Source organism: Rhinolophus sinicus, linkage group LG17 (genome assembly GCF_036562045.2).
Source record: "Rhinolophus sinicus isolate RSC01 linkage group LG17, ASM3656204v1, whole genome shotgun sequence".
In the NCBI taxonomy this organism is placed as follows: domain Eukaryota; kingdom Metazoa; phylum Chordata; class Mammalia; order Chiroptera; family Rhinolophidae; genus Rhinolophus; species Rhinolophus sinicus.
In genome coordinates this window covers 6,833,892-6,846,586 of record NC_133766.1, presented here as the reverse complement: position 1 = coordinate 6,846,586, position 12,695 = coordinate 6,833,892, and the positions used below count along the sequence as shown (strand labels likewise).

Here is a 12,695-nt window from a genome sequence, read left to right as displayed (position 1 = left end):
TATCTGTTCAGAGCAATCCAAAATGCTAATTCAAAAATAAAATATGCACCCCTATGTTTATTGCAGCACTATTCACAATAGCCAAGACATGGAAACAACTGAAATGCCCATTGGTAGACGACTGGATTAAGAAACTGTGGTACATTTATACAATGGAGTATTACTCGGCCATAAAGAAGAACGCAATCTTACCATTTGCAACGATATGGATGGACCTAGAGAACATTATGCTAAGTGAAATAAGTCAGACGGAGAAAGACAAATACCATATGATCTCACTTATATGTGGAGTCTAAAGAACAGAATAAATGAGCAGACTAATCACAGTGTTTGGTTTCTGAAGCCTGGAATATGAGAAACCCCAGAAGCCCTTGTACTAGCCCTCGGGGTTGCCTGTCCTTGAGTTATAACAAGACGTCCTTGCTAATTATAGCCTCTCCCATTCCACATGTTGAGCTCAGATTTTCCTGGGCAGAGTGGTTGCTAGAAAGAAGAGGGGCGGGCGAACCTCAAGCCAGTACTTCTGGGGGTGACCGGCGGAGGAGCTGCCCCTGCCTGCCTGCGGTTTGGCAGCGGAGGGACGTGCCTTGGGTAAGCCCGTGACGAAGGGGATGACGACACCAAGTCCTGTCCGCACAGCAGACCACAGACAGGGCGCCATGAGGGTGGGAAGGGGGCGCACAGGGCCACAAAGCTCACCCAGAAAAATGCAGGATAATGTTCCGAATGGGGTGGTTCCTCTACTGAGGACGTTTCTCACGGAAATGGGGCGAATGCTGCAGGAATCAGTGAGACCAAGGGGGTTCACATGCAGGGGATGTATGTGCAGGAAACCGGGACACCAGGTGTCCCCAAGAGTCAGGCTCGTCCACTGATCACATCCTTAATTCTGCCTGCAGGAGGGGTGGTGGGTGGCGTGCACGGCTGGAGGCTGAGGCAGAGTCTTTAGGACAAATGCTGCATGAAACTGCTTTTCCAAGAACGGCCCTTTGAGGTGTGTGCTGCTGACCATGGGCCGGATGGACAGGACTCTACGTCTGGGGTCTATTTGTTCTTCCTTGGTGGCCACATCTACCCGCATGGCTTTAATTTCCAGCCAAACACTGACAGCTCCCGAGTTTGTATGTGAGTTCCTAGCCCAGACAACCCTGCACGCTCAGGGATGACAGTGGCCATGATTGTGTGGGTCCCCTCTGTACCCCCAGCCTCATAACACAGGCCTGGAGGCCAAAGTAATATTTGGTGTATTAAACTATACTAGCCACTGGGTTTTTTGCATATGTGCCAAACACTTTAAGAACATTATTCTCATTTAATCCACAAAATCCTGAGAGTCCATTGATATCACTTTGTTATAGATGCCCAGAGAGGTTAAGTACCTTGCCCCAGGACACACAGCTAATGAGCAGCAGAGCTGGGATGAAACACCAGCTCAGTCCATTCCCCATGTCTGTGTTCATCCTCTGTCTGCTGTGTGTCCTGCCTCAAATGAGAAAATCCAACGAGAAGATTACTGCATGTGAAAAAAAAAAGACCAAATGTCCTCTTTCCTGAAGTAGTTGAGAGGGGGTTCTTCTGAAAATAAAGGAAACCCAGGGCATAGTAGGTGCTCAGTTAAACATGAACTGCCCCATAATTAAGTCCTATGCCTGGACTTCCTCTGAGCAGTGGCAAGCGTGATCCCTGGAAAGATAAACTGGTGTTTTTCCCATAGGGAGGTTAAATCCTGAGAGGCTGGAGACTTCCCTTTCTAGGAAGCACAGGGCAGACTGACTTCTCTCTCTAGGGGCAGACATCGACTACGCCCTGGCCAGAGGAGAGGGGCAGACTCCGAATCCTAGATGGTCCTCTCCAATCCTACAGTTGACCATCTCCAGGTTACCTCATTTTTTCCAAAGGAGGACACACACCCTGGTCAGGAATAAAATGTACTATTTGCAGCAAAGAGAGCGGCAGCCAGTTTCTCAGCTGCCGTTACAGATCCTTCTGCTTAAGTCAGGGTTTTCTCTGGTTCCCTCATTACCTCATCCTGCCCTTTCAGTTAACCACAAGCAAATGAAAGCACTGCTTTGGGTTTTAGGCAAACTGCATTATCATGGATTTCCAGTGGAGTCACTTAAAAAGATACTCTGTTCCCAAATGACAGGGTGGACACCACTGAACTATGAAGGAAGGCAAGCATGTACAATGCCCAAGGTGGCACTGTGTCTGCTAGGTCACTGTGCAGGCAAACCCAGGACATATACGCACATTTTTGTTTCATCTCTGTGACACTTAACTCTGCACAGGCATTCCATATAGGACTGGGTACGAATGAAAAATTGGTTTTATGTGGTCTTACTAATCTGGTCACATTCTAGGAATCACTCTGTCCCCCTGCTCCCCACTTCAGTGGAATACACCCAGCGAGTGCCCGAGAGATCCTCGCAGATGACTCTCACACGGCTGTGTGATACCCTTTTCTTGAAGAACTCTTTCCATCAAGTCTGCCCCCACACCAGAGGCTGGCAAAGATAAAGGATGGCGTCCCTGACCCAGCCTCTGCACTCTGCCCCCTTTTCATGGGGGCCACAGGCTGGTGTGCTAGTTTTGTGCTGTCAGCTGAATCTTAGCCCACCTTGCAAAGGCTCCAACAGATGAGGGTAATGGTGGCTCCCATAGTTGAGCACCTATCACGTGCATGCCTCTGCGCATGCTGAGCGCTTTTACAGCTCTTCCTGAGCCAGGCAAAGATGCTCAATTTACCCCAGTCACGAATCCCTTTCTAACAAAAAGACCTCCCTGGTGCTCTTATGGTAATGCAAGGGCACAAATGGACACACTCCCATAAATTCCTCCTGTCCTATTTCCCCTTCTTCAAGAGTCAGCTGCAACCCGCAAACTAGGGGATGCAGCAGGGCTTGAAATGCATAAAAGAAAGTTAGGTATGTTGTTTATTTTTCCCTCCTCCTTGGAAACACTGAAACTGAGGTAGCTGCTCCCTATTCCTTCCTAAGTCCCTTCTCCCAACCATTACCGGGCATTAGTCCAAACAAATGCCAAATGCCAAAAAACACATCCTTTCCACACAGATCCTGTGCCCTGACAGCCACCAGTCTGGAGTCCTGGCTGACCAGGTGTCACCTGATACCTTGCTGCTGGCTCCGGCTTCTCTAAGAACCCCTGGACTTTAAGGCATTCTGGCTCTCGGGTGTCCAGATGTGTGTAGTTTGTTACTTTCCTCGTAGGACTTGTTCTTTGTTTAATGCTTACATAAGCAATTCAAGTTTTACACTTTGAAGAGGTTGTCCTCACTCATTCTTTTCCTCTCCCCAGTTCTCTCCCAACTGCAAAAATAGATAAATAATAAGACCTCCAAAAACCAGTCCGCCATATCATGTCTTGACATGTTTCGAAATGTCTTCTTTGAAGCATTGTGAGGGTAATAGCATGAGGATTTGGGGAAAAGATATGGTCCTCTTACAAATAAGAATCAAAACCTATAAAATTAAATATTTGAATAACTTCAAAGCTCTTTAAGTCCATTGAAAACATCATCTTAATTGGTATATACAAAATCTACAGAAGGGGAAAGTTATAATAGTAGTTTCCTAATCACAATTAAAATCAAATTTCTATTTTAGGATTTTTTTAAAGTGAAATATAACAGATAAATTACAAAAAAACAAAACAAAAACCCAACCAAACAAAAAACCAACCTTTGACATTGGAACGAAACCAGCAAAGAAATAAAGATGAGAACGTGCAAGACTTAAGAGGAAATATCTGGTACAAACCTCTATTTATTGCTCCTGGTGGAAATGTCCCTAGAATGTAACACAGACTGCATTTGACTGTCCCTACCGTGTTTCCCCAAAAATAAGACGGAGCCGGACAATCAGCCCTAATGCATCTTTTGGAGCAAAAATTAATATAAGACCCGGTCTTATTTTATTGTAATAAATAATAAAATAAGACTGGGTCTTATAAATAATAAATTATTTATTATAATAAATAAGACTGGGTCTTATTTATTATAATAAAATAAGACCGGGTCTTAATATAATAAATATAATATAATAATATAATATAATATAATATAAAATATACCGGCTCTTATATTAATTTTTGCTCCAAAAGATGCATTAGAGCTGACTGTCTGGCTCCGTCTTATTTTCGGGGCAACACGTAGTCCCGTGCTGGGACCGCCTACACTGCTAAGCACACATTACCTGAATGTTTCCGAACTGGCTTCCACCCATCACGGATGAGCCGGGAGGCTAGTTCCACAGCTGATGCTCATGCTGGGAACCTGGCCACTTCCTCCTCTCACAGGGAAAACCTCGGGAAACCAGAGCACTTACCTGGGAAGCCGCTGGGTACCACTTCTGAGCTTCCTCCACCCGGGCACTGCTGCCGTCCTCTCCTCGCCTCAGGCCCTGGGTTTAAATACCAGCTAGGCCAGGGGGTGGAGCACAGAGATATGGGTATTGCCCCCTCTGCTGGCATGGCACTCAGTTAAGAGGTAATGAGCAACTCCTTTTTCTATGAAAAGGGGGAAAATACACAATTCTTCCTTCTTTTTTACTTCGATTATGCAGCAGCTGAAAATTCTGGAGCCTTTTTCCATTTAAGTACATCCAAATAAGGTCATTAAAAGAGCTTGCCTGTCTCCTGGCCGGGAGCTGGGTCTTGGGGTTTAAAAGTGCATTTCTAAAGGCTCTTTCTCTTTTGTTGGTTGCAGACGCTCTGGGATTTATTGTCTACCACTTTTAAAATAGGGAAAGACCTTCAGCACACAAGGAAATGAGCAGAGACCCTCTGGGACAGAACCTCCTGTGACCACCCCTCCCACACCCTGACACCCCACACCCCCACCCCCACCAGCTCCAGCGATAAGTGGCAGGGCACTGATGACAGCTGAGAACAAGAAGTGCAGACCCAGGGCCACAGCCTTCCAGGACCCCCTCTGGGAGCTCTCCCACAGGCCAGCCAGCAGGAGACCCGTCGCCAGGAAAGCGTGGCGGTGCCCCTTTTCACACCTGTGTCTTTTGCCATCAGATGGACAGACCTTTATCCTTTCTGTGAGTTTTCCCATGAGGTCATGAAGACACTTTCTGTTCTCTCGACCCTCCAGCCCTCACCTGCCCTGCCCGTCGTGCAGACCTGTGACCTATGGAAGGACATATGTGTTTTCAGTACACGTAGGCATGGGCTGCCCAAGTAGGCATGGAGGGCTGTTGGAGGGAAAGGACAGGGAGAGGACAGGAGAGATGGGGGATCAAGGAGTGGACCCCAGAATGTGAAGTGCGCCCACAGCCAGAATGCCTGTGTCTGAAGCTTGTGTCTGCTACTCGCATATGACCTTTGACTTAACTTATTTGTGCCTCAGTTTACTCATCTCTAAAAGAGGGGTGATATTGTTACCGGAGAGGGGGCCTCTTCGGCGCTGTGTCCAGGTTCTTGGAGTCTCGAGCAAAGAATTGAAGGAGGTAAAGTAGTGAAAGAGCAATTTATGAGAAGAAAAAGTACACTGCAAAGGGTTTGCAGCGGGCCGAGCGAAAGGGGCTCAGAGGCAAGGACTTGGGGGTTTTCCAGGACGGGCTGTTCCTCTCTGGGCGTGGGGCCACTTGACTGACACCTGTGATTGACCAGAGGCTATTATCTCTTCTTCTTACACTGTACATGTCCTTTCCCAGAATTCAATCTATTATAATGAACTTCCGGGCATATGTATGATATTATAATGATGGTATAATGAGGCCCAAGTGAAACGAAGGTCGTGGTGGCCTTTACTGCACAGGTGTGAGTGACCGGTTTAATCTAGTTGGTCATTTTGTACCCATTTGTTCCTCATAGGGGTAGATAATTACAATGAAAAGGGGAAGTTTTGTACAGAGACGGGAGGTCTTCCGGGCAGGCGCCATCTGTAGGTTGTGTTGGACGTGCAGGAATGCAGACCCGATGCCTGTCTCTAACTGCCTGCCTTGCTTTCCCCTTGAGAGATGTGATCCCCATAAAATCTTTATGGGAAGTTGAGGGACAGGAGGTCTTTTCTTCTCAATCTGTTTCCTGCTGGACAGGGGCATAGAGCTGTCCCTACCTAGTGGAGGATTCACAGGACTCTCGCCCTATCTGATCTTAGATGAAAGGAAGGGGTCTTGAGATCCGCCTGGAAGACCATGTTGGCTTCTTTGGTTGGGACTGGCGATCTCGCTGGGGTATCATCTGTATCTCCAAGGCCCCTGCATGAGGAAAAATAGATTTTAATTAATAAATTTCTTCAAGAGGAGAGCTCAAAGCTGTTGATGCGAGGGGGGCGGGCTATGAAACATCCATCAGCTCTTATGGAGCCTGTGGCCATTCAACTGGTCACTCAGGTGGCGTCAATTGTCCAGAAGCTGGGCCCAGGATGGGTTGGAAAGAACATTAGGCTTCAATGATTACAATCAGTAAGTATAAATCACAAATTTCAGGATAAAATCTCGATAGGAAAGAAAACTTCAAGTTTTTTAGTGGGGGGGGGGGGCGGAAGGGCTATTCGCTTGGCCAGTATCAGCATATTGTCTGAGTGGGTGGTGGCCCTGGTGTAAGGTGTCCGTGACTCTGGGAGCTGGAAGATGCGTGGAGCCAAAGGCGGAGTAGACGTGCTTTATTCACTAGCTTTCTGGGCACAGCCAGCCTTGTCAGGGTACCACCCGCCTCATCTCTGGGCGCAGCCCTGGGCACAGCCAGGTTTTCTGGGCACAGCCAGCACAGCCAACCTTGTAAAATGGCCAGACCTTTTTATACTGTAGGAGACAACAGTGGCTCACAGCCCAGATGCTTACGTAAGCGTATACAGTGACACCTTCAGGATGGACCGCGGGAGCGCAGCATTCCATCTCAGGTAACCAGCGGGCCACTGCGGGCCACCAGTCAGTTTCGGGCAGGGAGCCTGACTGACTCCTTTTGTCTCTCCACATATGTTATGTAGATTTAAGTTGGAGCCAGGAGTGGTTCCCACAGAGATGCAAAACCTCTCCCAAGTCATAGGGCCAGCACTGGGGTGAAGTAAATGGAAGCACTGAAGCTGGTATGCATAGTAAATGTACGGTAAGCAGAATCACTAAAAGGCAAAGAAGGAGAAGGAAGTTTTCAAAAAGACCAGAGATCCAAAGAAAAAGGGAACTTAAAATCTCTATAGTGAGGGGGCTCTCCCATATTAGTATGGTTATGGTGAGGATTCCATGAGTTGATACATGTGAGAATTTCGACTAGTCCCAGGGTCGCAGCGAGGAGGCAGTAAATGTTAGCTGTTATTGTCGCAATTGTGACCATCATGTTTTAGTCTCCAGCCTTGATAATCTCCACTTCAGTCAGGTTGGGTCCACAGTTCTCTGCCCTTCCTTCCTTACAACCACAAATAGTCCTGCTATCTGCCCCTGGCATTGAAGCCGGCTATGCACAGAGGTGGCCACTGTGGTGTGAAGCGGAGCTCACCAGAATGCCCCCCAGCCCCCAAACATTTCTCTTTTCCCTTGGACCTATTTTTCTTTACTTCTTAAATAGCAAAGTCTCCCCAAAAGGCTCCTAGGATCCTGCTGTTTCCCCTGTGGATGGAAAAGGGGGTCACAGATTAAACCTGACAAGCTCAGGAGACTGAAAATAACCACATAGGATGGCGTGAACATGAAAGTTCCTAACTAGGGTGGGCTATGGCAGGAAGTCACATCTTTAGCCTGTAGCTTCCTTGACAAAGGTCAAGCTTTACTTTAAGTGAGTCTGTCTGTTGTCCTTTTCCACCTAAGATAACACCCTTGGAATGTCACTAATCCCTTTTTCTGGACCAGAGCAGGAAATTACAGAATCCCTCATTATTATTCTGATTGCCATCTCTATGTGCTGTAATATGCTATTAACTATCCAGTACTCACCTATGTAAAATAAGTACCTGTTTCTCCAATTTACTTTTATCCAATTCCAGAGATTTCCCCGCTTTGCTTTCTCCCACCCCTTAATCTACCACCAGTGGATTTCATGTAACCCTCCTCCTTTGGCTCTACGTATAAAATAAGCAGCAAACCGTCATTTTGCAAAGCATTTTCTCAATCCATTGAGACTTGGTTTCCTGGCAATTGTCCTCAGTTTAGCTCAAATAAACTCTTATAAGCTTTCTCTTAGGCTGGATGTTTTTTCCTCGACACCTCAAACTGCTCTTCTATTCTTAATTTCCTTTCCATTTTTCTCCCCAAATGAGTGGACTTCGCCAACTCTCTCCATTACTCCACCTTCCAGACCCTAAATAGGTGTAAGTAAACCAATGTCACAGGCTCCTTAGAAGCCACCTTCCTCCAGCCTAAATTAGTGAGGGGCAGGACATGTTGCAAGCCCCCCCACCCCCATGCAGTAGCCCAACAAGACAGAACATGATTTCTCTCACATGACAGTAGAAGAAGGTGGTCCGATGCTGGTAGAGCACATTGTCACCACTCTCTAGGGCCATCTCCCAGCCGGGGGGAAGTACAAAAGCAGAAGGGAGAGACAGCGTGCTCATTCCTTAAAAACACGAAAACAAAACCTTTTTATTTCACAACCATGTCAGACTTGCAGAAAAATTACAAGTCCTCCCCCAAAAAGGTTAAGTTTATTTGCCCCACTACTTGAACTTGGCCAACTTTTGTGAGTTCTTTTGCCCAATAGAATGTGACTAAAAGTGACACTGTGAATTCGAGTGGGGGTCTGCAGTGGCCTTGCAGCTTCTGCTCTCACCCTCTTGGAAGACAAGCGCCTTCTGGAGAATGAATGAGCACACGGAGAAAGAGGCCTGGCCCTCCTAGCCGAAGCCCTGACATGAGTGAGCCCAGCAGATGCCGTGTGAGTCATCCCAGCCCAGTCTAGCCCAAACTGCCAACCCACAGAATTATGAGCAAATAAGTAATTGTTTTAAGTCGCGGTATTTTGGAGGGCTTTGCTATGCAACAATGGAAAAATGATACATAGCCTGTACCCAAACTAAGGGAATAATTTAACTTGAAACTAATTTCAACCCATTATGTCCTCCTGTAACCCATTCCAGAACAATCTGGAAAAAAAAAAACAAAGTTACTGGTTCATAGGATGGTTCGACCAACATGTTATTATATCATCTTCTTGTATCTGAGAAAAATGTAGGAAAGAGCATTCCAACTGCAGTCATCTCCAATTTATTTGTCCTAAGAAATCACCCCAAACCCAACAGACCGATGTGCTGGCTCTGAGGAAGCCTGAATCTGCATGTCTAGTGTGGTGACCTGCAGCTCGTCTCAGCTGGTTTGGGTCTATATGAGCTGGTCGGAAGGTATGTCTTAGTTTCTTTAATTAGGATTCTGCTGAATCTAAAGGAACTGAAACCAAACTTAAACAGACCTCCACTGTCCAGATCTTGTCTCAGCTCACTCGCTCCGCTATAAATTATATACATTCTATACTCAAAGGGTCATCTTCCCTTTAGGGTAGATTCTGAATTCAAACCTCTAATAGAGCTTACAGGGATGTGCCATCTTTGACTTTAAGTGAGCAAGTGCCTGCAAAAATAGACAACAGAATATAGCATTCAGCCAAGAGAAAGGTTTATTACTCCCTTCAAGGCCATGAAAGACCTTGATTCTTCTTCCATCAATATTTTCTTCTCTTGGCTCAATACTTTTTGATATCCGTCTCAGTAGAAGTCAGTATCTTCTTATTAATCTATTTTGGCGCTAACAGTTGCTAAGAGCCATGACCTGAAGTGTGTGGGAGCAGAGGGCCGGGTTTGCAGCCTGGAACTTCGGAGGGGATGGCAGTTTGGTCCTTAGGAGGTTCTTCGTGCATCATTTGCCCACAGAGTGCTGTTGGGTAGACATCATTATTATTTTCATTACAAAAGTAACTTGTAGACTAACTAGAACATGAAGAAAAACATAAAGAAGAAAATTAACATTTCCTGTAATTCCCACACCAGAGTAACCAGATTTTTCTTCTACAAATGTGTACATATATGGAAAGATGTATATATCTGTGTGCATGTATTAAAAAAAGATTAAACAATTAAGATTATATTATATAGAGTTTTTTTCTGCTCTTTGCTCTAAACTTTATACAGTAATTTTTTTCCATTTTTTTCACATGTGTTTTCAAGGACATGCTTTTTATTGTTGCATAGTATTCTAGTATGTGCATCTAATACACGGGGGAAAGGACTGATTGCAAAGGGATGCAAAGGCACTTACAACATTTACTTATTCTGTCAGCTAATTAGGATCTCTAAATCCAACTGTCCATGTCTACACATCAGTGGGTCCACTGTCTAATAGTTGTGACTTTTAAGTGCCAGGTTCCCAGTAGGTCTTTAACAAATACACTTTTTTGATAAATTGATCTTGAGGTTAATCAATTTAAAAGACATAGCATAATTTGTTTCTAATCAAGTCGATTGGTCTGATTCAGGTGAATCTCTCTGATCAGCCAAAAGGACCAAACTGACCTGTAGAAGTCAACAATCTGAGGATCAGGATAGTAGCAGCATTCCTAGGACCACAGTTGTCTACCAAGCAGAATCCCCAATTTTGTCTGGGTGTTTACCTCTACCACATGTAACTCATGGTTAAATCCTGACTTATTCTAAGCTCATCACAGTAATTGCAGTCTCTGACATGACTTGATTTAGGAAAAGACATCTGACCCATTTCTGTCAAATGGGGCTTCTGGGAAGTTTTCCTCTGTCAGAAGAGTTGGTTCTTCTTCCAATGGCTGTTGCCATGCTTGCCTGGCATATGGCAGGCACCTTATAACCATGAGAGAAACTAAACAGGACAAAGGATGACAAAGCAGAAACATGCGAGGAATCTGGGTCCTTTATGACATTCTTGAACCCTGGAATTAACCAATGTTGGGATTTCTCATTATCTGGGATAATAGATCTCTTCATTATTTAATTAAGCCAACTGGGTTAGAGTGCTATGTTACTTGTACTCAAATCATTCTACCCAATAGGGACCTCCTGACTTCTCACAGAAATGCTCTTCAGACTGCAAAACTTTCAGGGCACTCTAAAACTGAGCACAATGACCCAGGGATTTGAAATTCTGCAAGGGGAGTTTCCAAACTTAGCCTCAGGGGAAGCTTCCCCAGCTCTGCAAGGAGACCTGCCCTCCAGGGAGCTGACGATGGGGAGTGCTGTACGTAAGTTGAACTCCACCAGCACTGAATCCCTGCCTTCTTCAGAGAGGACAACTCATCTCTATTTCTTTCCTAAAAAAGGAATAGGGTTTTGTTTAAGGTGTTTAATATATTCTTATCCTCTGAAAACGTTTGGCTATGAAGGAAGTACTGTTACATTCTAAGCAGAATAGTGAAATCTCAGCCTCCTGGACTGAGAGGGAGCCAGGAGAGGGCATGGATACAGGGGTCATCCTCCCTGGCTGAGACCTCCAGCCAGGGCTCCCCAAAACCGTGGTAGGAAGGGAATCTCAGGTGTCTGTTGAAGCAGCATGTATGAGTTTTCAAGAGCTGGTTATGCACATTTCTCCCTGACTCTTCCCAGCTCAGCACTCAGTGACGTTCCACTGGTAGCTTAAAAACCAGCCACTGTGAGAATATTTATATGATTAAAATCAAAGAAGAGCCAGCTGTTAAACATTACCAGCACATCACTGGACATTCTCTCAGTCATCCTGGGAATTAGAGGTTCCTTTACACTACCAAGGTATCATAACATCTCCCAATCTTCATGGCTGTAAAGCAAAGAGAAGAAAGACCCCACTGTCACTCCCTGTAAATGACTAACTGGTTAAAAAAAAAAAAAAAATGATAGGAAAATCCAATCATTTGCTTTACGTTCTGAGTCAGAGCCTCCCATCTCAAACGTTCTTCCAAAGGGCAGGCAGGCCAGGTGTTGGTGGGGTTCTTTTGTTTTAAACCATTTTGATTCTCCCTAATAGCCTAACTATCAACATTTTGGATTTTTGTTTTAATTACTGTTTTCTAAGCGTGTAGGATTATAGCAAGGCTGCTGTGTGGTCACTGTTCCATTGCACGCAGACAAAGCTACGGATAATGATACGGTCTTATTGTGGAACTGCTGAGGTCACCCCTTGAGGCCATCTGTGGTCTCGGCAAGATGAGTGCATGGGTGGCTCCCCAATGACTGAGAGACAGGGTTCCCACGGGGTATTTCTGCAGACTGTTATCCCTCTGGCCCTCCCTCCTCCTATCTCCTTCCATCTCGGTTACCCCATATCCATCCCCAGCTTGATCTTACAGACTCTTCTTTCTCTCATTCCCTCTTGCCAATTTCAGTGGGCGAAAAGTGGGCAAACTTCATTATTAACACAATGTCCTCCCTACTGGAGCCTAAAGCTGAAGACAGATGTTTTTGTGAGTTAAGGAATATTGCAGATATACAAAAGGCTTAGAGAAAAGTATCATCAACACTCTTATATGTCTACCCAACTTAGGAAATAGACACTACAAATACTATTAAAGTCCCTGCATATGGCTCTCTGATCATATTCCCCTACCTCCAAGAGAAAAACACTTTCCTGAAATTGGGACTATCACTGCAATGCATGTCTTTATACTTTTATTACACATATGTATACATCAAGCCTAAGCAGTATACAGAATTTCTTCTTATGCTTTTAAGATTTATGTAAATGGTATCATATATGTTTATTGTATATCGATCTGGCTGCATCTTGGTTTATTTCTATAAACAT

At 45.2% G+C, this 12,695-nt stretch overlaps 1 protein-coding gene across 2 annotated transcripts in view; it reads right to left on the bottom strand.

Annotated features, from left to right (window-relative positions):
• Positions 1-4,795, bottom strand: part of TNN (tenascin N) — a 39,515-nt gene extending 34,720 nt beyond the window's left edge. For both annotated transcript variants that reach the window (XM_019734627.2, XM_074322237.1), the window contains exon 1: positions 4,344-4,795. In XM_019734627.2, coding sequence (XP_019590186.2) covers positions 4,344-4,488 — 145 coding nt within the window. In that variant the 5' untranslated portion in view covers positions 4,489-4,795. The remainder of the gene's footprint in view (positions 1-4,343) is intronic.
• Positions 4,796-12,695: the final 7,900 nt, after the last annotated feature.